This window comes from Podarcis filfolensis (genome assembly GCF_964270895.1).
Source record: "Podarcis filfolensis genome assembly, chromosome: 8".
Classification (NCBI taxonomy): domain Eukaryota; kingdom Metazoa; phylum Chordata; class Lepidosauria; order Squamata; family Lacertidae; genus Podarcis; species Podarcis filfolensis.
In genome coordinates this window covers 3082628-3108255 of record NC_139611.1, presented here as the reverse complement: position 1 = coordinate 3108255, position 25628 = coordinate 3082628, and the positions used below count along the sequence as shown (strand labels likewise).

General features: G+C 47.5%; 2 protein-coding genes across 6 annotated transcripts in view; both read right to left on the bottom strand.

The window, feature by feature from the left end:
- LOC310769818 (oxaloacetate tautomerase fahd2, mitochondrial) overlaps positions 1-1788 on the bottom strand; it is a 13653-nt gene extending 11865 nt beyond the window's left edge. The window contains exon 1 of the mRNA XM_083629614.1: positions 1675-1788. Within this exon, the coding sequence (XP_083485740.1) occupies positions 1675-1746 (72 nt within the window). The 5' untranslated portion in view covers positions 1747-1788. The remainder of the gene's footprint in view (positions 1-1674) is intronic.
- Positions 1789-4326: 2538 nt separating this feature from the next.
- Positions 4327-25628, bottom strand: part of KCNIP3 (potassium voltage-gated channel interacting protein 3) — a 118687-nt gene continuing 97385 nt past the window's right edge. For 4 of the 5 annotated variants that reach the window (XM_083629624.1, XM_083629625.1, XM_083629622.1 and 1 more), the window contains 7 exons: positions 19351-19475; positions 15177-15246; positions 13506-13576; positions 10392-10499; positions 9509-9613; positions 7892-7954; positions 4327-6823 (listed from right to left, as the gene is read on the bottom strand). In XM_083629624.1, the coding sequence (XP_083485750.1) occupies positions 6776-6823; positions 7892-7954; positions 9509-9613; positions 10392-10499; positions 13506-13576; positions 15177-15246; positions 19351-19475 (590 nt within the window). In that variant the 3' untranslated portion in view covers positions 4327-6775. The remainder of the gene's footprint in view (positions 6824-7891; positions 7955-9508; positions 9614-10391; positions 10500-13505; positions 13577-15176; positions 15247-19350; positions 19476-25628) is intronic. The other variant, XM_083629623.1, reaches the window with a different exon arrangement.

The window sequence follows — 25628 nt, the reverse complement described above, 5'->3', positions numbered from 1 at the left end:
AACCTACAGAGGAAGCAAATCCTTACACCAGAACCTTCTCCCCGCCCCCCCCTCCACTGCTGTAATGCAGAAATGAGCAAGTGGTGCTTTTCCTAGCATGGAGATTCAGTGATAGGGGGCGGGGTGGGGCCTTCCCTGGGGTAACCTGCTGCTAAGGGCGCAGAAGCAGGGACAGCAGCAAAGAGTGCTGGGCTCCAAGAGAACAGGCAGATTTTCTGAAGGGAAGAATATGGGGCTACTCGCAGATCTAGGACAGTCTTCACCAACCTGTTGCCCCCCAGATGTGCTGGAACAGAGCGTCCATCTGGAATGGCAGCAATCTGGAGCTGAGCCCATAACACAGAGGCTGATGGCCAAAACCGTATCCGAGAGCCAGTGTGGCGCCAGGCCTAGGAGCCTTGGGACAGAGACCTGCGCTAAAGGGGGCTGGACTAGATGTCCCTCAGGGTGTCTCCCAACTCTACCATTCTGATTCTATGGGACAATCTCCATTCAGCCGTTAAGTTCACCAGGTGACCTTGGGCCAGCCGGCCACTTGCTCCCTCTTGGCCTAACCCAGGGGTGGTTGGATCCGGCCCAATCGCCTTCTAAATCCGGTCCGCAGACTCTCTGGGAATCAGTGTGTTTTTACATGAGTAGAATGTGTCCTTTTATTTAAAATGCATCTCTGGGTTATTTGTGGGGCATGTGAATCCGTTCATTATTATGTTTTTCAAAATATAGTCCTGCCCCCACAAGGTCTGAGGGACAGTGGACTGGCTCCCCGCTGAAAAGGGTTTCTGACCCCTGGCCTAACCCGACCTACTCCGCAGGGCTGCTGTGAGGATCAAGCAAGGGAGAGAACTAGATCCGCCGCCTCGAGCTCCTCCAAGGCAAGAAAACAAGCCAGTTCCCGGTCTGGGCTGAGGGGAGGCCGCCCGAGGGGAAGGCTGCCTCGGAGCGGCGGGGGGGGGCGGAGACCCCCAAGAGAGGAGGAGGGCGGTCGGGCGCCTAGAAGATGCGCGGCGGACCTCCGCCCTCCGCCCGGGGCCTCTCGCCCAGGTAGGCGCGCGGACTACAGCTCCCAGGGGGCAGCGCGGCGGCAGCAGCAGGTGCGCGTGGCCGTAGAGGTACGAAAAGTGGAGAAAATTTTTTCCTTCCAGTAGCACCTTAAAGACCAACTAAGTTAGTTCTTGGTATGAGCTTTCGTGTGCATGCATCTGAATGCTTCCTATCTGAAGAAGTGTGCATGCACACGAAAGCTCATACCAAGAACTAACTTAGTTGGTCTTTAAGGTGCTACTGGAAGAAAAAAAAAATTTTTTTGTTTTGACTATGGCAGACCAACACGGCTACCTATCTGTAACTGAAAAGTGGAGAGTGCGCGGCCGCGGAGGGGCGCCCAGCCTGCCTGCCGCGAGTTTCCTTCCACGAAAGGCGCTGCATGAAAGGGGCGGCGTGCCCTCCAACTTGCCCGCGGGCTGAGGAGCTGCGTTCCCCACAGCCCCGCGCGCTCGCTGCTGCTGCTGCGGCTTCCCCTGATCTCGCTCCGCTGCGCGAGGGGCGGCCGGACTGGAGGTCCCGAAAGCCCCGCCTGCGGACGAGGAGCCCCGCCCGGGACAAAAGGCTTCTGGCCCCCGCCCCCCCCCCCGCCGCGGAGCCCCCTTGGCCGCTGCAGCGAGCGCAGCCCCTCACCTGTCTGGCTGCGCGCAGCGACCTCTGGCCGGGCTTCCTGGTCGGCGCGTGCGCCGCAGTAGTCCTTCGCATAAACTGCAACTCCCAGCATGCATCTCGCTCTCGCCAGATAAGCGGGGGGGGGGCAAAGTAGGCGGGGCGGGGAAGCGCCCAATGGCGCCTTAAGCGGTTTATTTTTTGCTGAAGAAGGTTTTTCGAGAAGCCGAGACCAGCCCGTGGCCCCCTCTAACGCCGAGGGGAGCGTGACGCAATGTTGCTGCGAACCCCCACATATGCGTGCAGATATGCATACTTTTATTTGTCTGCCGCCTTTCCACAGGTCAAGGCGGCTTACAACATGAAAAAATGCATAACTGCGGCATAAGGAAAGAAGTCATTAGCAATAAATAAAACATCAAAATATGCGCAACCAAACTGAACAATTTCCCACATAAATCACAAAATCCAAAAGAAAGAGGCAAAAAAGCAACACCCCCTGCAGCGAAACAAAAACAAACCCAAAGAACAGCCCCGCCCGCCTGGCCTGGCGCAGCCGAGCAAAATGAACCAGCAGCGGGAGGCACCTTCTCCCCTAATGATGGGCTGAGCTTTGTTCCACATGTTAGTTTTCTGAACAAAGAGAAAAGATAAGACGAGGCGGAGGGGGAGGGGATGGGGAAAACCTTGTGGGGAGCTACTCTCCCCCCCCCAATGTCATGCGGATAACAATGTTGGGAACGGGGGTTTCTGGGCTACACCTGCACAAAACTGCTTGTTTCTAGAGAGCCAGAGCCGGCTCCTCTCTGAGCGACGGAGCCCAGCGCTCCCAGGGTGCAGCTCTGTGGATGGCCGCCTTCACCCAGCCCAAGCTGCAGGGAACTGGAAGCAGCAGCATGAAAGCCTTGCCCTGGTTGGATCCTCCTTGGGGGCGAGATGAGGAGAGGGAGTCAGGAGGGAAAAGGAAAAGGAAAAGCGAGAGGCAGTTTCTCCAACCAAGCCAGCAATGTCTTCCATGTAGGAGCAGAGGAGGGCATTTGGAGAGGATCCATAGCTTGGCAGAGAGAGAGATAGAGCAGCAGCAGCAGCAGCAGCATAGCAGAAATATGGGGGATACAGGACAAACTACAATACAGGACATAGCATTTTACTTTGAAATATGAGACAATTCTGTGTTATACAGGACAGGTGGCAACCCTAAGCCCCACCTAACTCTCACAGTGCACACCATTCTGACCAGCTGTTTGGGGATGTTCACAGTGGGCCGCCCTGCAGCAGGGGGGGGGGGGGAGCGTCTTCCTCAGACGAGGTGCCCTCACACGCTTACTGCCCCCCCCATATGGAGATAATAACAATCCCCAAATCACAATATAAGCATGGCAGGGGCAGTCAGGTGGCCTATTTGGGCCATCTCCATCAATGGGGACAGTACAGTAATATTAGTTTCTCCCTAGTGCAGAAAGTACTTGCAGGACAAGAGTCATTCTAGCTGTGAAGAAAGGTTGCAGTGGCTTTTTAGTACAGAGAAAAGGCAAGAAAGAGGTGACATGGCAGAAGTTCATAAAATGATTCACGGCATGGAGAAAGCAGAGAAAAGTTTATCTCCCTCTCTCGTAACACTAGAACCTCCAATGAAGCAAGTAGGCATCAGTGGTGGCCACAAAAGTGGATGACTTTAAAAAGAAGACTGGATAAAGTCATGGAGGAGGCGGCTATTGATGGGTTCATAGCCAGGATGTCTCTGCCCTGCCTCCACAGCTGGAGGCAAGAATGCTTCAGAATACCAGTTGCTGGAAACCACAGGCGGAGGATGAGTGCTCTGGTGCTCAGGTCCCGTCTGCAGGTTTCTTGGTCCCTAAGAATCCAGCTGCTTCACCAGGTTTAATGTTTAATTTAAAAATTAAAGTAAAATGGATGATTGCTAGAGTGCGCAATGGCCCCAACCGGGTGCAGTTACATGCATTTATGACTTCAATCCCATACTGTTACGAGGCCTACGCCTGAACCCCAAATGAGTGTTATAGTACAATACTTGCTTGTGAGTAAGTTCAGTGGGATTCACTTGGGAGTAAACATGCCCAAGAGTTTAGCGCTTTGTTTCACCAAAATCAGGATTAAACATGCCCAGCTCTCCCAAACTGCTATAACCAAATGAGACCAAAAGTGCAACTCTGCTATCTCAGCCATAATGTCATTGCGGCATTTTCTTTGCCCAAGTTGGGAATCAGACCATTGGTCCATCCAGCTCAACACTGTCTTCACTGACTGGCAGCAGCTCTCCAGGGTTTCAGAGGGAACATTCCCAGGAGATGCCAGGGACTGAACCTGCGGTCTTCTGCATACAAGGCAGATGATCTACTATTGAGCTATGGTCCTTCTCAACTATCACTCCAAGAGCACCTGGACATTTCTTCCACAACTGCTTACACACACACATACTTCCATCACTCAGAAGCTGTTTAATTCTTACGCATTCAGTGGCTTCTTTGTGGTCCTCCAGATGTTGCACTCCAACTCCCATCATCTCCAGCCAGGATGGCCAATGATCAGGGATGGCAGGAGGTGCAGTTCAAGAACATCTGGATGGCATCACATTGGGTGACACTGGTTTACAGGAACAAAATGTAAGGGCATCTCAGCAACCCTAGAGAAATACGATGGGCTGAAACTCCTTGATCTTTTTTGATGCTTATTTTATTAAAATATACAGTGACTGAATATCAAGTAGTTACAGAGAACAAGAACCAGCGACTGTCTCCCCATATTGTGCTGTGAAAGGAGGTTTAGGAGATGCTGGAATGAAAGGCTAGTGGGACATGCGGCCATTCCTTATACTGTACATATGTCAGGAAGCATTGAGTACAACCTCACAACATCCTGAGAGGGATCTGGGGTGTGGGTGGGAGAGGACAAGGGAGCCACACTTTGTAGCCTCGTTGGCAATGGGAGACCCTGTCTTGCCCAAGGCAATCAGAGCAGGGAGATTGTGTATTGGCTCTCCTTCACTGGAGGTTTTGAAGCAGAGATTGGATGGCCATCTGTCATGGATGCTTTAGCTGAGATTCCTGCATCGCAGGGGGTTGGACTAGATGACCCTCAAGGTCCCTTCCAACTCTACGATTCTGAGTCTGTGTGTGACAGGGGGAGCAATACTGTAGCCATCTGCGTCTGGAGAGAACAAGAAGAGAAATATGAAATGGACATTGCAATGTGTAGGGCCAACTCCTTTTTGAAGTGCTGAGTCTGGTCACATTTTGGGTTTATGGCACGGATGGTGGTTTTTTAGGGACGCTCATGAAATCTCCCCCTCTGGGTTTTGACACCCCAGATTCCCTGATCTGGTTTCTGGAATAAGCAATCAGTCATTCTGAATTTTTGATTCCTGAGCTTTGTACAGACTCCTGCAAAGCCAGAGTTTGCTGCAAGTTCCAGTTTAGGTATTTTCCTTTCCTATACAAATTACTAATGGACATCAGTGTTTTGATTAAATTGCACCACAAAATGGAATTGTAATGTGATCACATCAGGACTCACTTTCCTTTTGTTTTGCACTGTGATTTGATCAGCGCAAATATGTGCTGGTGTATATCAGTAACTTGTAAGGGAAGGGTACAAAGTGAAAAGTAAGGTAGAATCCCTAAATTAAACCAAGAGGCAGGCAGAGATGTGCAACAAGAATGGAAATGGGAGGGGGGGTCAACTCATCTCTGCTTTTCAAATTGCTGCAATCCCTGGACTTCCTCATTAAGGGAGAGGAAGGTCAGGAAAGGGCAGTCAGGATTCTCTGAATGGCAGATTGCTCAACTTTCCCGATATCTCTGTGCCATGCTTATTACAAAGCATTCTGGGACACCTTCCAGGATGCATTTTACATGACCTGTAAAATGTATCCCAACCACCTGCATAAATTGTGTCTATGCCCTAGAATGCATCCAAGAGCCCTCTGCAAATGCCCAGGAGCTATGGAGCAGACCAGTCAGTGTGGAAAACATCTCTGGTGGGACCACTTGCATATGCTGTGTTATACCCTCTGCCTTTAAAGCACATTTGAAGGACATTCCCTCAAAGAATTCTGGACACTGTTGTCAAGAGTTGCTGGGAATTGTAACTCTGGGAACAGCAAACTACAGTGCCCAGAATTCTTTGAGGGAAAGAATATGCTTTGAATTTGCTTTAAAAGTTTTGTGTGTATACGCAGCAGGGAGTATACGCAGCAAGGACTTTAAAGTCTATGCCATCCTCCTGCTTTCCATGAGAATATGTCAGCCGAGCACTGGCTAGTGGAGATCAGGATCTAAGGACTTGCCTGCAGTGGTGCAACTCTGCAGAGCTCACACACATCCAGAGAGCTCTGCTGCTGCTGCTGCTCTTGCACACCTCCCAACAGCCACCGCAGGCCACAGTCAGTCAGAAGTCAGGGTTTCCAAAGTGACTTTTGCATCCTTCTCCTGTTCCTCTCACTTCAGCTGAAGGGAGAGTGGGGGGGGGGGAATGTGAAATGCAGAATATGGAGCAGGAGGGCCAACTGGGGGGTGGGGTGGGGGCAGGGATGGCCCCCCAGGAGGGATGGCGGGTGTGCAAAACGGTAGTTCCCTATTCAAGGCTGGCTGAAATGAACAGCAGCTGTGCAAGAGCACAACTCTGAAGGGGAAAACGGCCCTATTCAAGTACTGAAGGATTTGGTGTTTGAGAAATGGAGCTTAATAAATTTGGGGGAGGAGAAGTGCTGCCATTCACTCTCAGAAAAGCACAATCCTTCTCCAATATGCTGCTAGAAAAATATCTTTCCCTGGGCCGATGAGGCATCTCTTCTCTTGGAGCAATTCCCTGCTGTACCAGAGATTCCTGTAAGAGCCCAGTCACTCCCCCCCCCCCCGCAATCCCTCGGCTCCTAGACATTCAGTTGTGAGCATCCAGCAAATCTTGCAAGCAAACAGCATCTCTTTCCCTTTTTGTCTTTTATTTCCCCCCACCCTGAAATATAAAAAGAGTTTTTTGGTTGTTTTCTTTGTTTCCTCGGAAAGACGTGTGTGCTTCACAAGAAAGATGGACAGGTCTGTCCAAGTGCAGGCCAAGGAGGCAGGTGGGGCGGGAGAGACGTGGCGGGATCCCTGGCGGTGGCGCCCTAGATGACATTCTCAAACAGTTGCATGGAGGTCATGATGTTCTCATCCTGATGCAGGGAGACAGAGAGAGAGGAGGTCTGAGTGACTGTCTAGGAGCCTAAGAAGAGCACCTGCTGGGTCAGGCCAGCAGCCCATCCAGCTGAGTTTCCTGCTCTCCCAGGCGCTGACCAGATGTCCCCATGGGGAGCCTGCCAGCTGGGAACAAGCCCAATAGCAGCACTGCTCAGACACGAGGCTGGGATGAAAAATGTGAACAAAGTTCATCTTTAGGCTTATCCTAGAGGAATTCCCAAACTTCATGCAGCAAGAAATACATTACACCCTCATTAAAGATTCTGGTAAGGAAGCCCAAAGCAGTCATCTACACAGAGGAGGGTGCCCAGTGCCACGCTGCAAGATTCATTGCTGTGGCCTTAGCATCTTCAATCAACCTCTGATGGGGATGGGTACTTCTGCTTGTCTCTGCAACAGGTCTGACTAGATGGCTCGATAATTTTCAATGCAAAGAGGCAGCAGAATCAGAGGAGGCTGCTTGCTACATCTCTGCTTAAGCCACTGATCTGGGCTTATATCCACAAACCAGGAGGCAAATCCAGATCAGTGACTCATGCAGTGGGCAAGCCTTACACAAAGAGGGAAAGCGTGTCCCTCCCATCTTAATTCCACAATAAATGTGCCAGCTCTCTGACATTCTGGAAACACTGTGATAATGGAAGATCATGGAGTTAAAGTGGAATCCAGCGATTATTTCCTCAACGAGCATGATGGCTGAATTTCCTCTGGTGGACATGCATGAGCCATGGGCAGTGCCTATTGGACGGTGTCCGTGACAACTATACAAACCAGCACAACTGCTACATTTCCACTGTCATTTTGAATCAGTTCTGAATTGCCAACACCTCCAAATTAAAAAAAAAAAATTTTTTTAAAGAAGTGTTCCCAATGATTTCAGATTTTCATACTCAGCTTGAAAGTGGGTATTTATTGGACCCCTGAAACAGAAAAGCTTTAAAGCTTTTAAATAAAAAGAGCACACCGCCCCCACCCCTTTTAAAAAGAGCACCAGGCTGTTGGTCCCTTGCTGCAGGATTCTGTGGGGCTGTTCTTGAGCTCACCTTCTGACAAGTCTCTAGGAACTCCTCAATAGTGACCACGCCATCCTGATTTTTGTCCATTTTCTGAAATGCAAAATGTGCTGTGTGAATAATAGATGCCTGACCCAGATATGCAGAGTCCAGACCCTATAAATGCATTGCCCCACCTTTCTCCTCCCCCAGGCTGTGCAAGCCTGCCTGAGGTGCCTGCAGTGCCCCACTGGACAGTCTATTGAGAGGTTCCCTTTCCCATTTCCTGCAGCTTCTGCCTCTGCTTCCATTGGCAGTCTGAATCAGCAATGCTGTTAAGTCCCAATGTGCTCTGATGGACAGCACTCAAACTTCCATAACATAACAGCCTCAGTAAACGGCAACCTCCGCCCCCAGCTGAGGCTAGTTTTGTTTCACCAGAATGCTTGCTTCATAAACATGAAGCAGAGACTTAGGAAGTCCTTAAGTAAGAACCTGGGGCCTCCACCAGTTATTTATTTATTTATCTGCAGATTTATAAACCACAAAAAGTTACTACCAAAGTAATGTACAGCAAAACAAGATAAAATGCAAAAGATTACAAACTCAGAAAACAAAAGCAATAAAACCATTTCGAAAACTGTATGTTTATTATTCCATAAAATGAAAGGGGAAAGCCTTCTTAAACAAAAACCATCTTCAACCAATGTCAGAAGGCTTGGTGCTTGGCTAATTTCAGCTGGGCACTAATTCCAGAAGGCTGGAGCTGCAACACTAAAAACCTGGGGGTTGTGCAAGGAAACCTGCTTGCACTCTTTCTTCCCTCCACTCACCTGTCCCCCAGTCTGTCTCAGAGGGTTGTGGGAACCCCCAAACAGATTGGGGGGCATGTAGGGGAAGGAAAGGAGGGCAAGCTCCATTGCACAAAAGGAAGTCCTTGTGTGGATGAGATGACACGGCTGGATGAAACCAGTGCCCTTTTTCTAGAAAAATAGGTGTCTGTGCTCACCATGAAGTTGTTACAAGTGTCGCACTTTTAAACTAAAAAAAGAGGTGCCGGTACTGCATACCCTTAAGTACCCCCTGGGGGGAAAAGCACTGGATGCAACCCTCAGGGCGGTATCCAATTAAGGCCGCCTGTCGCTGCTAGGATTTCTGCTTGTGCAACTGAACTTTCCTTCCTCTCCTCTCTTTACAGCCCCCTAAATCTGTTCTAGGAGTTCCCCAGCCCTCCAGAGCACATCTAAAGATGTGTGGCAGGGATGCTTCATTGAGCAAGCAGAAACCCTTGTGCTGACAGGACACGTTAGTCAGATACTGCCCTCAGTCTCTGGCATGCACAGTAAGTGCAGCTCTGGGCCATGCAATACCCCAGCTGAAGACTGCAGTTGTCAGTCAGGAATATCTGGGGGGAGACAGTCCAGTGCCCCTCAGTCTTGGCCAACATGGGCCATGGCCAAGGATGATGGGAGTCATGGTCCAGATACACCTGGAAGGAAAACACACAGCAGGTGCTTGCGGAGAATTGCACCATCCTGCCATGGACTTTTGTGTCTACACAACAGCTTCAGGCACCTGTAACTTCCTTCGCCCCCTGATTTCACCTTGCCTGCTCCTTCTCAGTGCCTCCCAGCTGCTTTCTTGGCCCCGCACCCCCAGTCCCCTTACCTGGAAGAACTTCTCCACGTGTTCAATGGGAGCATCTTCCCGCAAGATTGGGTAGGTGTAGCGGCCCATCATGTCATAGATGGACTTCATTATTGCCAACATCTCCTGGCAGAGAAGGACAGCAAAGCTTTCAGAGCAGTCAAGAGGCTGGATGAAGCCAGCTTTCTCCCCAGTCCTTTTCTGTCTTAGGTGGACTCTTTAGTTTGACTCTGCTCAGAGGCAAGAAGCTTAAGAGTAATGTAAATGATTTTTGCACTTCTTAATCAGCCCTGACTTCCAGCCAGGGGAAGAGGCTGTAGCTCAGTGGCTAGAGCACCTAACTTGCATGCAAAAGGCCCCAGATTTAATCCCCAGCATCTCCAAGTAGGGCTGGAAAAGACTCCTCCCTCGAGACACCCTGCCAGGTAGTGCACACTTTACTGAGCTAGATGGACTCAGTGGTCTGACTTGAGATAAGGCAGCTTCTTATTTAAACCACCCCTTTCTTCAAACCTCAAGGACTGTGGCGCAGTAGGAGAGTATGTGCTTTGCATGCAGAAGGTCCCAGTATCCATCTGAATACCTTGACCTGATGAAGTACAGAGCTGTGCAAACAAATCAGGATGAATGCTCAATAAATAGGTGTCATTTGAATGAGCCCAGAGCTAAACCCTGAAGAACAGGGACTCTAAAAACTTCATACTACCAAGAAGGACAGTTTTAATGAATCATCCCCAAAGGCAAAGATGGGACAACGCTTTACCAGGGACAGACAGTGTTTATGTTGTAAGTAAGGACAGTAGAGACATATTAAAAGGTAGCCTCAAGGATGCCAGAGCACAAGCACAAGCGCTCTCTCTCTCTCTCTCTCACACACACACACGCACAAACACACAAAACTCACCTCCTTGGTGATATAGCCATCCTTGTTGATGTCATAAAGGTTGAATGCCCACTTGAGCTTCTCATGCACCGTCCCACGCAACAAGATGGAGAGGCCAATGACAAAATCCTGCAAGAGAATAAGGGGCAGAGAATAAGGGGTATCCCATGGTGCAGCTCCCATGAAAAGAGCACACCTTCCCTCCACTCTCAGGCAGCCACTTCCAGCCAAATGGGACGTAATAGTAAGAAAACAGGAGCATAGGAAGCTGCCTTATGCTGATTCAGGCCTTTGGTCCAGCTAGCTGCCCAGTGTTTTCTAGGGACGGCTCCAAGAGGTTTTTCATATGCCTTGCCACTTTCCCCAGGAAAACCTGCTGTTTATCACTGAATCAGAAGAAGAGTCAATCCACAGGAAACCCAAATGACATTCAGTGGTAAACAGCAAGTTTCCCAGGGAAAGCAGCGGGGCAAATGTAAAACCTCTCGGACCCACAGAACAAGCACAGAACAAACAGAAGTGTGGACAAGCCCTTCAAGTGGCTCCCCAGGGATCCAGACAGGGAGTTTCTCTTAGTCCTACCTAGAGATGCTGGGGACTGAACCTGGGACCTTCTGCATGCAGGACAGATGCTCTACAACTGAGCTACAGCCTTTCCATGCAGTGCCTTTGTAATGTGTGTACTGTGTATAATCTGCAAAGTCTCAGGACCTCCCCGACGATGTTAGAACTTTCCCTGCTTCTCTGAAATTTGCTATGTCTGTGAATTTCCTTAAGGCCAATTAAGGCTTTTCTACTGCAGATTCAAGAGCGGTTTTTATGCTGACACCTACCAACTCTGTGTTGCATCCAATGTTATTCATACTTGAAGTAGACCTATTGGAAGTTGTTAACTATATGTTGTTGCTGTTGGCATCTGTCTGTCTCAAGAGACAGTGGAGTGTGCCTCCATCAAACCGCTGTGTTAGCACCACCAAAGTGACCTCCCTGGGGTGCAAGCCTGGGCAGCCTGTAGGGAGGTTCTGGCCGGCCCAGATAACAAGGCTTATGTGGTCCAAAGGAAAGCAGAGCAAGATGTTTGGCACCAGCTGGGCTGCAGGAGTTGCCGGAAGGAGTTGTCGTAGGGACTCTACTCCGGATTTGTGTAGGATTTACTCCTTAGCCTTTCCTTCTCTTGAAGATACCCCACAAGGCAATGAAGGTTTAGGACCAGAGTTTTCCTTCTCCTAAAGGGCTACCTTAAGGGATCTTGCTCAAGCCCCTCTGCCGCAAAATTGGGAGCTGGCATTGGCAAAGGAAGCCTGCAGGGGATATACTGACCCCAGAGCAGGGGAGACCAACAGAATGCTCCCATGTGCCTGCATGCACTATGGCGCCTGTGAAAGGTTTCATCCATTCTGAACAGAGGAGAGGTGCAACGAGCTTCTCTTTGTCAGCAAGTGCAGCAGTAGATGATGTGGGTGCCATTCTCCCATTGATGGAGCAGCTGGTGTGTCTGGGGGGGCATCCCCTCACCATTTTGTGGTCCTGCCTCTTTTTCTGATCTTGCCATTATGCCGAGCCCCTGTAGCTGCCATTTTGTGCCTTGCACCCACAGCACTTTGTCAAAATTCCAAATGTGCCCACTGCTCCCAAAGGTTGCCAGCTGCTGCTGAACCTGTGCCTCTTTGCTCTGCACCTCCCCCCTCACTCCCCCCTTCAGTCCTGGTGAATATGGTGCATCGGCTGAAGGAATACCCTCCAGCATTTTCATTCCCCAAATCAGGACATCAGAAGGGATACTCTTTCTGGTCCAGCTCTCTGATCCAGCTCTCAGCAGGGTTCTTTTGGTCTGGGGCAAGGACTCACACCAAAGCACAGGACTGAAAAAGGGACATTCTGGGATGCAAACAGAAGCTGGGATTGGCTTCTGGGATTCTGGATGTCCCGTTTAAAATGGAACACTTGTGGGGTATGAAGTAGAATAGAATAGACTTTATTTGCATAGCCAACAGGCCATGGCATCAAAGGACAGACAAAAACAAAAATACATTACGGAATAGCCAGTGCAATTCTGGGCTGCATCAATAGGAGTATAGCATCTAGATCAAGGGAAGTAATAGTGCCACTGTATTCTGCTCTGGTCAGACCTCACCTGGAGTACTGTGTCCAGTTCTGGGCACCACAGTTCAAGAAGGACACTGACAAACTGGAACGTGTCCAGAGGAGGGCAACCAAAATGGTCAAAGGCCTGGAAACGATGCCTTATGAGGAACGGCTAAGGGAGCTGGGCATGTTTAGCCTGGAGAAGAGGAGGTTAAGGGGTGATATGATGGCCATGTTCAAATATATAAAAGGATGTCACATAGAGGAGGGAGAAAGCTTGTTTTCTGCTGCTCCAGAGAAGCGGACACGGAGCAATGGATCCAAACTACAAGAAAGAAGATTCCACCTAAACATTAGGAAGAACTTCCTGACAGTAAGAGCTGTTTGACAGTGGAATTTGCTGCCAAGGAGTGTGGTGGAGTCTCCTTCTTTGGAGGTCTTTAAGCAGAGGCTTGACAACCATATGTCAGGAGTGCTCTGATGGTGTTTCCTGCTTGGCAGGGGGTTGGACTCGATGGCCCTTGTGGTCTCTTCCAACTCTATGATTCTATGAAATAGTTATCATAAAATAATCTCAGTACTTAAAACTTGGCAGAGGTAATGATAATAATAATAAGATCCTAGGCGAGGAATCCAGGTGACGGCACTGATGTCATTCACATAGCAGCTCTCAGTCTCATTGCTCTCTCGATAAATTTGGCAACCTTCTCTGTTGTCGAGCTGTTCTGGGGTATGTTTAAGTCTGGGAAATGGCACCCAAGAAATGGCACCCATTTGGGTTTTTTCCACAGAGCAACAGCCCGCAGATTAAGAGTATACCTGTTCACCCTTACTTTCGCCTCTGGGAAACAGGTTTGGCAGGGTTTTGTATCCAACCCAAAACCTCTTTGAGCAAGGTGATGTTCACCAAAAGAATTGTTGGCGTGTAGATCACGAGAAGAGAGGCCTTCCCCACCTGTCCCATTGCTTCTGACTGATTTTACCTCCCAAATGGCTCACCAAGGACTGCCTGGAGCCACAACCCAAGGAACAGAGACAAGAGCACTTTACCTCGAAGCGGATGGCTCCATTCCGGTCCACATCAAAGGCATTGAACAGGAAATGCGCGTACATGGTGGCATCTGCAGAGGGAACAGCAGAAGCAGGTGGGCTACAGGGGCTTGTGGGGTCTTGCTTATTCACTCTGCCTAAGAAGCAGGAACACAGGAAGGTGCTGGATACTGCCAGGCGGGTTGGTTCATTTAGCTCAGCATGGTGGGAGCCCTCCAGACTTGCTCGACTCCCATCATCCTTGAGGAGTTGTAGTCAAGCAGCTCGCTGGCTGGGCTTGATGGGAGCCAGAGTCCAGCGACATCTAGGGGGCCACAGATCTTCCTCAATCCTAGTCAGTGCTGACTGACGGGGGCTCTTCAGGGGCTTCCGGCAGGGAGTCTTTCCCAGCCCAGCCTGGGGATTGAACCCAGCCCCTTCTGCATGCAAACATGTGTTCTAGCACTGAGTGACGGCCCTTCCCTGGCTCACACATCTTAGCAGCAGGAAAGGACCCGCTTCACAGCAACATCTTTCTCTTGCGCAAGATGGAATAGCACCTGTGAAGGAACCACATTATTTGCCCGACCACCACACAGGTTGCTGGAGCAATGTCCCCATGTTGCTGAGGACATTTATCCATGTCCTGCATTTATTTTGAGGACTCAAGATGACATCCATGGGATTTTTTTTATAATCACATTTTTATCATCACAGCTGGGACGAACTCAGAGGCTGTGAAAATGAACGAAGGATTAACATCGGATTGATTTATGGGAATCACCTGGACTAATTAAGAAAGCAGTGCAAAAGTGAGATGATGGCAATCCTCCAACCTCAGAGCATGGGAAGTCAAACAAAGATATATGATTTGGCTTAATATTTGGATTGTTTGATTGTTTTATAATTTGGAATGTTTTTAATGTTGCCTTTATTGGATTGTTAAATTGGGAAACTTAATAAATATTATTAAAAAATAATAATCCTGAGGTTAAGTTGTGCATGAGAGAGAAAGGATTTGAACCCAAGTTTCGCTGGTCTTGGCCATGCTTCTAAGGGTATAGGCACAATTACATCCACGTGGGCCCTGAAATGGTAGTTCTGAGAGAAGGCTGGGGATAGTGTACAAATAATTCTGTGCATCCTCATCAAATTACAATTACTCAACCTTTATATACAAATCTGTGTCCTATAATTTTGGTGATACATTTCTGCTTTTTTTGGCAATGCTTAAGTGGCCGCCTTAGGTAGGGAGCTAAGAATGCTGACAATTTCTAGTACACATATAGCCACCCCCTAATAAAACTACAGTTCCCAGAATTCTCTGGGGGAATCAAACTGGTTTGATGGTTATTCAAGTTCTGCTTAGGTACCTGGGTATTTTTACCATAGGAATCCACCCACATCCTTGCCATGTTCACCTGCCTTCACCAGCCAATACAGGCAGCAATACATATTTGGATGTATATGTAGCAGACTTTGCCAACCTGGTAGGCTGATGGGAGTTGTAGTCCATAACACCTGGGGTGCACTAGGCTGGCAGAGGCACAGTGTTAGAAGTTGGCTAGGCATTCTTGCTTTTGCATGGACTGCCGTTCTGGGGGAAAGCTTTGTGGCAGCATCACTCTCGCAGGGGGCTCAGTGCCTTAACCCAAATAGCAGCTGAAAGGAAGACATCAGTCCCAGACTCACCTCCCTGCGGGAAGAACTGAGCATAGATCAGCTTGAAGGTCTCTTCATCCACCAAGCCGCTGGGGCACTCCTATCAATGCAAGAAAGAAGTTACCCTCTGGAGCTTCACCCACTGGCCACTTGGAAACAAGTGTTCCCGGCAAATAGCAGCAAAGCCTCACTCAGGTCCCATGTGCACTTCCACCCCAACCCTCACTTTCTGTTATGGCCCAACATCTGACCCAAAACAAAAATCACAAGACCATCCTCAACCAAATTAGGTTGCCCCACAGTCGACTCCATCTCGTCTTAAAGAACCACATGCCAGGAGCAGGCAGAACCAGAGCTAGGTGTAGCTGGAGAGAGAAAAGGTATTGGATAAACCAAGATGGAATAAAGATAATCCTGCTTCCATTTTCTCCATGGGTACCTCACATCAGCATTTTCAATCCTATGCAGGTCTACTCAGAAGTAAGCTCGATTGGATTTGACAGGGTTGCTCTTAAATTAGTATACAGAAGGTCCTTACAACAGACCAATCCAGCTACTGGATTCTAACTTTAGTACAGCACACACAGACACATATATTGCATATGTAATATTGCAAAAATATCCCACTTGGTTTTCAGAAAGCTGAGGGAAGGAACTTACTTTCCCCAAGCCATAGAAGCAGGTAAAAAGTTTTTTAAAAATGTAATAAAAAGCTGCCTCTTCCATAGAAAAGGCAGACGGGGCTTTTTTTAAAGTTAGGGAAATTGAGGAAATTAACAGGAAGAAAGCAACTAGTCACTGACAGAATGGAAGAATGTGGGACTTCAGGAAGCATCAGGGGCCACATATGTCTTATGATGACTACACATAAAGCTTTGCTCTAATTTGTCCTCAAACTCAGTAATGCGTAATTTGCACACACAGAGTTAGACACCCACTGTGACTCACTCTTGTTTCTGCAGAGAGCTGTGAATGCACAACACAGAATGCAGGAAGCTGCCTTATACTCTGTCAGACTGACTGCAGGGGCAGGTTTCACACAGGACATCTTTCCCAGCCCTACCCTGGCAGTGGCAGGGACTGAGCCTGGGGTCTTCTGCATGCCAAGGACTGAGCTGCAGTCCTTCCTGGAGGAAGCTGCCTTGTTTACCGAGTCAGATGACTGGTCTAACTCAATATTCTCAGCAGCGATAGCGTTTCAGACAGGGGAGTCTCTCCCAATCTCACCCGGAGATGCTGGGGTCTGAACCTGGGACCTTCTGTATGCAAAGCAAACGCTCTTCCACTGAGCTTCCAAAATGAGAGCTGCAGGCATCCTGACTTCCAGTTGTCTTCTGGCCACCTTTCATTTTTACTGGCTCAGCTCCTGTGCCTTTAACAACAGCCTGATACGCAGGAAATAAAGCAAGCAAGCAGGTGTAGACATTTATTTATACAGAGATGAGGAAAGTGCCCACCTGCTAAATTTCTGCATGCCAGACTGTTAAGGCAGAGGAGACCCACTTCCCAGTGCTGCTTGGTCCTAGGTGTAGGATTAGCAGGTCTCATGGGAAACTTCCACAAGATCCTGGCGTGAAAGTGTCACCATCACCTGATGCAGACTTGCAGCCCCACCTCCAGGCCCCCGGGAACTAGCATGGCCACCTATGGCAGGCATGGGCGCAGCCAGGCTTCATGTTATGGGGGGGGGGGCAGAACCTCAGTTAGTTAAGTATTTTTATTGATTTACTTGATTGGGGGGGCAGCTGCCCCCCTTAGCCACACCCATGACAGCAGGGATAAGTAATATGCTGCCCTCCTTTGCTCTGCACTATAGCCATTGGGCATGCCGGCTGGGCCTGGTGGGAGCTAAGAGTCCAACAACATCTGGAGGGTGCCACCCTGATCTATGGAGAAGAAGGAGGTACAGGATTCCACATGACCAGAATGACACCCTCATGTGGAAGTCTATGTGCTATCTGCTGCATGTGTATAGACTTTGGATGAATCTATACACAGGAATAAATGCTATAAAGAAGTCAGAAATTAGATCATTATAACAAAAGCGGAAAAAACCCCTATGGAAAATCACGTATAAACAAAATTTCTGCTCTCTGGCGCCATCTGGTGTTACATGTTTATAATGCTTTCAAATCGCTGGTTTTTTACTTATGTAGCTGAGTCCCTTGTTTCTTCCAGGCAACCTTGCTAATGCATGGGCATCTGTAAGGTGGGGCTAGACAGTCCTGAGCAGGGGTTGCCACCCTTTCTTCTCACGGGCACATTTGCAATCCCGATAAATTGTTGAGGGCCCACTGCACACACCACAACTAAACACACATGGCTACCTATTCTACTGTGAACAACAGAAGGCTTCAGCAAGGGGTGTGCCCCTGTGAGTGCCATAAAAAAAAACCTGTGGGGACCACACTGGTGACTCCAGGTCTTCAGTAAGTCATGTTCTTAACCCCACTCAGCTTCCTGGTGTGAGTGTACATAAGGCGAGTCTGCTGGATCAGGCCCCAAGTGGCCCTTCTAGTCCAGCATCCTGTTTGCACAGTGGCCAACCAGATGCCGGTGGGAATCCTTCGAGCAGGACACGAGCGCATGAGCACTCTGCCCACAGGTGAGTCCCAGCGCCTGGTATTCAGAATACTCTTGTGGAGGCAGGACATAGTCATCATGGTCCGTAGCACTGATGATAATGGTGCTTGCATACCCCCCTATACCCACACGTCTCAGGATGGTTACAACTTAAAACCACAATATAAAAACACACAACACATAATCAAAATAAAAACAAAAACAACTCAACAACCCCCCCCCCCCCGTATTAAAAGGGCATTGGGTGTGAATGAGCGAAAGGCCTGGTTAAAGAGGAATGTTTTTGGCTGGGGCCTAAAGGTGTATAATGAAGGCGGCAGGCGAACCTCCCAGGGGAGAGCATTCCACAGACAGGGGGCCACTGCAGAAAAGGCCTGTTCTCGTGTTGCCACCCTCTGGACCTCTCTTGGAGAAGGGCCTCAGAAGATTATCTCCTTGAGGCATTGCATTCTTGAGCCATTTAATAGCCTTATCCTCCTTGTTTTTGTCTAATCTTCTTTGAAGCCATCTAAGTTGGTGGTCATCACTGTGGGAGCGAGTTCCGTGTGTTGCATGAGCAACTAAGTTATAGGATCTGACTGCCGAGGTGAAGGGAAGCTGGGGGCTTTGTTTTTTACTTGGGGTGCAAGAAGGCCTTGCAGTCAAATTCAAGTGTCATGAATTCAGAGGAAGTGGAACGTCAAACCTTCTCCATTAAGCAATACTAAAAAAGTTGCAACATGAAAGTCTGTCTAGAAAATAAAGGCTGTTGATTCATCAGTCAATTCTGAGATGGATCCCAGTGAAAATGGAATAATATGCGCTGGCAGAGAAACAATTAACTTAGTATTTCGATGATGCCCGAGAGCCAAGTATTACAGGAAACAGTGATTAAAGATACATGGAACAAAAGGCAGGGTGGTTTCTTGAAAGGCACTTCGTGCTGAAGCCAAATGACGAGGCTTCTTGGGCAGATCTGCTCAATAATCCAAGTCTCTGCCAAAGCTCCCAGTCTTTCCTCACAGAACTACAGCTCCACAGGGAGAGAAAATCACATCTTTAACTGGTTTAGGTCCATTGGGTAGATTTGTTCTTCTTATGCCTGGATATTGGAGGGACAGGGGAACTGTAGCCTTCCAGATATTGTTGAACTATAGCTCCTGTCATCGCTGACCACCTGCCATGCTGGCTGGCGGTGGCTGATGGGAGATGTAGTCCTACAACCCCTGTGGTGTGCAGGTTAGCAACACCTACTATAGGGAACTTGATTCTCCCATTCCTGCCAGAAAGAACACTCTTAAGAACTTTTAAACTAAGAACCAGTGCCTGAACTTCCTTTCCCTCCTTCTCCCTCCTAATCCCCTTTTCTTATGTGCCACATCTTTTAAATTGCAAGCAGAGACTGTCTTGATTATGAAGCTTTGAAAACTGCTTTAGGAGCTCCTTTTCATCCAAAGAGCGGGGTAAAAACACTTATCCAAACAAGATGGCACAAAAACACTGGGACTCTTCAGTGGCCCACCCTGAGAGAAAAATCTGGTCTCCTGAAAAGATGCTCTGAGATTTCCCACGGCTTGGGGAAGTCTGGAGTTCAGAAAATGCCTGGGAGGGTGCAAGAAGCCAGTGGAAGCTTCCCACTCACGTTCTTGAAGCCTCTATAGAGGGACTGCAGCTCCTTCTTGGTGAACTTGGTCAGAGCCTGGAGCTGGTCCAGCCCTTCTGGCTGATGCCGGATGGTCGAGAGCTCGAGCTCGCTGTCGCTGCTGTCTGTAAAGAGAAGAGGGGCAAACTGAGCACCTGCTCCAAACAGCCCCTGCCCTGCGGACCTGTCAAGAAGAATGCCTGCTCAAATAGCATCAGTCAAACCACTTCCTGACTGACAACGCTTTATCGCAGTAAAATATCCTATGAAGGAGAGAATGTCCATATGCAGGTCATCTTCACAGCATCAGAGACACCCCTGATGGACTGGGCATTCTTGCCTTCATGGGATACTTAAGGAACAAACTACACATTTGTCCACACTGGAAAATGCATGTAGCGCTAAGGAGTGGATTTTCCCTGGGAAAGGAATGGGCAAGGGGAAAACTGTTTGGACCAGTCCTAGAAAGTGCGGGTCAAGTGGAAAACCCCCCAGACCAGGGCTTTCTAGGCACAAGACAAGAGGAAGTGTGGACAAGCCCTGAGTCACTGTAAGGTAGGTAGCTTGCTATGTTGATGATAGCTCTTTTGGACTACAGATCCCCAAGTCTTCTTTGTCAAAATAGGGAGGTGGGTTTTCACAAAAGCTGACCCTGCAAAATGTGTCTTTGAAATCTTTTTTACAACGTGCTCTTCAATTTCCATTGAAGATGAAGCACAAGATTTTGTTTTTTGGAGGAGAGTAAAGCATTCAGTTTTACCTCTTAACTTACAGCACCTCTGAAACATGCTTTCTCTAAGTCAAATCTCATGAAGTCTTGGGAAACAATAAAAAACTTTTTTATCCTGAATATTTTAGGAGAAATGTGTAGTATTAATTATGGATGTGCACTTGGTTTTCATAATCTCTAACTTAAGTGGGTTGCTTTGGGGATACTCAGGTCTTTCCTGAAACAAAGCGGGAATTCTCTGAAAAATCCCTAACAGAATTTGGTTCTTTATGAAGCTTCAGAGCCAATTTGGAGATCTGGAGGGACACAGACAGTCTGCTTGCGGAGATATATATACACGCCCACCCAAGTTCTTCATATAAGAAAGACATCAGGATGGAGGGAGGGAGAGGAGGGAGTGTAGTTTTGGTATTGACAGCGTAAGCTTCCAAACAGTGCCCTCAATTTTCACGTCCAATCACACTGTTTTGGGGAGAGATTTAGAAGGAACATCCCATCATGCACCTATTTGAAATTGACAGGCTTCATCCACTTAGCTAATGTTGTCTGTGTCTGGAAATTGCATCCACTTCTGTCAAAAGGTTATACAGTGATTGGCTCAGCCAGTGATTAGCTATTAAGGGTTGATGTGAGATGTCTGTACACCATTCTGTCAGTATATGCACAGGCAAGCCCTTTGGATCAGAGCCCACATATCAAAAAAATGTGACACCCCCCCCCCCGCAATAGAATACTGTGAGCACCACTGGTTAAACTGACTCAGCCAGTCTGATCTTTGCATTCTGACCCTACAAACGTCTAAAGAGTCATTTCTGGCAAAAGTCATTTTACCCAAGTATGCAAATGACTACAAGAAATTCATCAAGCATTAAAAGATAGTCATAATGGCAAAGGGGTATATTATGGAAGTTATGTGTCTCTGTTGTTTACTTTGAGCGGGGGGGGGGGCGTTGCACATGCTTAACTATCCTTGTCTTACTAGGCACCAGGGAATTGGGGAATGTGAGTTGGAGGGGACTGGCTCTGCGAACACGGCGGCTGCTGCTGCTGCTGCTGCTGTCATGTGGCCTCAAAGAGTTTTCAAACTGAGTCATAATACGTTTTTCCATTAAATCAAGGTCAAAACAGCTCATTTTCCTAAGTGTAACTAATGGAAAGCAAAAACAGTTTTACCTGCAGAATCTCTCTCACTCTCTTTTATGAGCAGATCAAATTTATTAGCAAACCCAGGCAGTTCAGGGAGGTGGAGTGGGCAGGGTTTACCTTCGAGAAAAAGAGATGCCAGGGATTCAGGTAAGTCAAGAAACTTGACCCTCTGACCTGGAAACTGTTCACTCTCCCATGAGATTAATGTACTCTGCACATGCTCAAGGACCATTCACACTTGGTCCACTACTCACTATGCGCTGCAATTGAAAACTGATGCCAGGGAGGGATTGAGGTACAAATTAAGTCCTGATAATTATTTTTAAAATCACAAGGAGGGAATAGAGTGCCTTAAGGTCCTGGGTGTGTCTGTGGTGAGATACAACCTTGTTTTCAGGGCAAGAGACAGCATGGAGTAGTGCTTAGAACGTCAGACTGGGAGGACCAGGGAAACCCAGATTCAAATCCTCTTTCGCCCACGAAGGCTGTTGTAGTAATAAAATTGAGGTGGAGGAGAACCATGTAAACCAACCACAGCTCCTTGAGCGACAGCAGGATAAAAATGTAGGAATTGGCTGAAGTGGCAGATGTGGGTGGTCATTAAAACTGGGGAAAGTGGGAGGCAGCGAGATCTGACCCCATGAGCACAATCCAGGAAGCACGTCTGCTGCACAATGCCCTTGAAATGAATGGTAGTTAACTCTTAAGATGCACAGACATTGGAAACTATTCTAATTAGGTTTATAGCTGAAAATGTTTGGCAAATTTTAGATGAATGTGAACAGTAACCTTCCCACCCCACCCCGTTCCAATTTATACAAATGAAAACATATTTAAGAATTAAGAACAACAACAAAAATGGAATTTGAAAGGTTAATTGGGAATACATTTGGGGGGGGGGAGACCTCACCAAATTATCTATCAAATATTAACTAACGAAAGTGGGAGAGTGAAGCACAGGCACATTGTACAGTTCCGGAGCCCCGTTCACATCCAGAAGCGAACGCAACCTGTGTCTGCGCGTGTGGCGATTCACCACTTCTGTGCATGCGCGTGATGTCATTAGCAGAGATTTAAAATCACAAAACATGCAGCAAACTAAAGCATGGAAATATAGGCTGTTAGACTTTTAAAATATGTGCCTCTCCAAGTGCATTCTAAAATGTTCCCTGAAAAAGTTTCTTTCTAAAGTTTCCCTCTTCTCCAAGCATGGGGGGGGGGGCCATACGTTTGGTAAGTAAAGAAATGGTTTACTTACAAACGCTCTGAAGTTCAGATTCATATGCTTCAGAAAATGTGCAAAGGCAAGTTAGCTTAGTTATAAAGGGGTAACGGTTTCTAGATTATTGGTATAGGAACTGGAGAGTGGCTGGTGAGAGCCATGCGGGTGAGCTGGAGCAAGCAGCTCAAACCTCTTCACATGCTGAGCTTCTCAGGTAGATTGGAAGAGAACAAAGCCTTGGTTACCTAGTTCTTCCCTAGGTGAGGGAAAGAGGATATAGTTCCCAGCAGGACAGCTTACTCTATGGTATTAACCCCATTATGCATTAATTAGGCTTTAATTAGCATCTTAGTTATATGAGGCTGGTTATCCCACAAAAAGATCATCAGATGGAGATACCAAATGAGGTTTGGGATAAAGTTTTTTTAAAAAAAGAAAAGAAAAAAGAAATAGAAGAAATAAACACCAAATTGTAAAAACTACAGTAGTTTGGTTTATAACTAATTATAACCAAAATTTGGTAAAGCATAGATAAATGTCAGACACATCTCAGAAACCTCAGAGGTCTCCCCAATGTTGCACATTCCATTTAAAATGTTGTCATGCTAATTTGCATGTATGAAAGACAAAAAAAATCATTTTGATATGGGAGAGCTGCTATAGTGCAAAATAGAGTGTGTGCCTCAGTGGACAGGAAGCGGTGTTGCAGGGCTTGGAAGAGACGCCTCTTTTATGCCACAGGTGGTTTTACTACATGATACACACAAATGCCTCTAGCTGAAGTTTCTTGGGTTTTTGAGGAACACCTCTTTGAGAGTTGGTGGTTTAGAGGGCTTCCACATGGCAGCTTATGGTGGATTTGCTGGTGCAAAAAGGCCCATCTAGTCTGAGCACCCTGTTCTCACAGGCGCCAACCAGATACCTACACAGAGCATGCAAGCAGGATCTCAGCACAACAGCATCTCCACACTTGTGATTCCCACCAACTGGTGTGCAGGGGCACGCTGCCTTCAGCGGAGCGAGAACATAGCCATTGTGGCTAAGAGCTGCTGAAGCATCCATCCAATGCTGTCCTCATCAAAATGTGGTCCCCATATCTTATTTAATCCCTTTCTGCTCTTTAAACATTTAACTAGATTAAACGTAAAAATAATATGCGGTGGCATTTTGATGAGGACAATGTCATGTGGATGCTGCATGAAACCTGTGTGTTTGAGCAGCACTGAACCCACAATAAAATTACGCAGAACTGCCATTGGCGCACCAAAAAGTAAATGTGCCTGTGGCGCCCCGTGAGGGTGGGCAGGGGGGAGAGGCCGGGAAGCAGAGCCCACGGTTTGCAATGCAGAGCAGAGAAGTGGCAAGCGAAAGAAAAGATTAAGCACCCACACAGCGGACACATTTGGCGACTTCTACTTTAAACTATGGATGGCTATGACAATTCTCATTTTACCCATGAAAAAGAGGACGTGTCCTGGAAAAAGAGGACATATGGCAACCCAGGGATTCAGGCAGGGGTCTCACTACCTGGAGATTGCAGGGACTGAACCTGGGACCTTCTGCATCCAAAGCAGGTTTTGCTGTCTGGTTAAAGACAATCTAAGGTTTGAAGTCAAACAGTTAGAAAAATGCTCTTCAATTGCACAAGCTCTACTTTTAACTACTTAAAATGATATCTTGTTGCTTGTAAATGTCTAATTCCCCCCTACCACAAACATTATCTCCGTAGAAAATTGGTCACAATTAAACTCTTACGTTGAAAATTTGACAGATGGAAACCCAATCCCCTCATTAGTAACAGCAGGTGATTTAAATGCTAGGGTGGGAATTGATAACAAACAATTACGTAGCCCTTTAAATTGGAATACCTCTGATGATATTGCATATTCAATGAAAATAGCAAGACTCTCTAGAGACAAGGTTATAAACAGGGAAGGTACACGTTTGCTCAAGCTGTGTAACAATTTTAAGTTACAAATTGTGAATGGCTCAACAGCTGGGGATAGAAACGGGGAATTCACATATTTTTCCCCTTGAGGATACAGTGTCATCGATTACATACTGATCCCTTAAAAAGGTAAAGGGACCCCTGACCATTAGGTCCAGTCGTGCCCGACTCTGGGGTTGCGGCGCTCATCTCGCTTTACTGGTTGAGGGAGCTTCTGGGTCATGTGGCCAGCATGACTAAGCCGCTTCTGGCGAACCAGAGCAGCACACGGAAACGCCGTTTACCTTCCCGCCGGAGTGGTCCCTATTTATCTACTTGCACATGACGTGCTTTTGAACTGCTAGGTTGGCAGAAGCAGGGACCCAGCAACGGGAGCTCACCCCGTCATGGGGATTTGAACCGCCGACCTTCTGATTAACAAGTAATAGGCTCTGTGGTTTAACCCACAGCACCACCTGCGTCCCTTACGATATTGTAAATCTGATAGTGGACTTCAAAATTGGGACGCGTACAGAAAGTGATCACCAACCACTGCTGATGTCTATAAATTTCAACTTCAATTTAGAAACAACTAATTGGAATAGCACAAAATTTTGCCAACACAAGCAAATGACTCAACTAAATGGTCTCAGGAAATGAGTGTAGTTGTGGGGCAAAAACTTACAGTTGATTTGAGAAACCAGATGCTGTCTAACGTAAAGAATATCAATTCTCGTAGTGACATTCTGAAAGTATATAGTGAAATTTTCAAAATGTCTTAAGAACTCAACACTCCACCAAATGTCAGGGCATTTAAATACAGAATTAGTCCCTGGTTTGACGATGAATGTTTTCAGCTTAAAAGAAAATGTGCCAAATTTTCAAAGATAACCGTACTGAACTGTCTACCTTGATGAAAAATGAAAATATCTTTGTATTTTGGCCGAAAAGAAAAAAATACGCCTCCCAAAAATGGTCCCAATTGCTCGACTCCATCCAAAACAAAAACAACACAGCGTTTTGGTTGTTAGTGTATTGAGGCATGAAACTTGGCAGCCATTTAGTTGTTCCACCAATTGCAGAATCCAAATGGACCCAGTATTTTGTATCCCTATTTAATGACCTGCAAGGTGAATTGAATGGAAAAGAGAGCAATGGTAACAAACTGGACAGACTAGAGGAGTGGCCAAGGGTGAAAGAGGAGGAAATTAGAGGAATGGTTAATAGTTTTAAACTAGGCAAGTCGCCAGGGC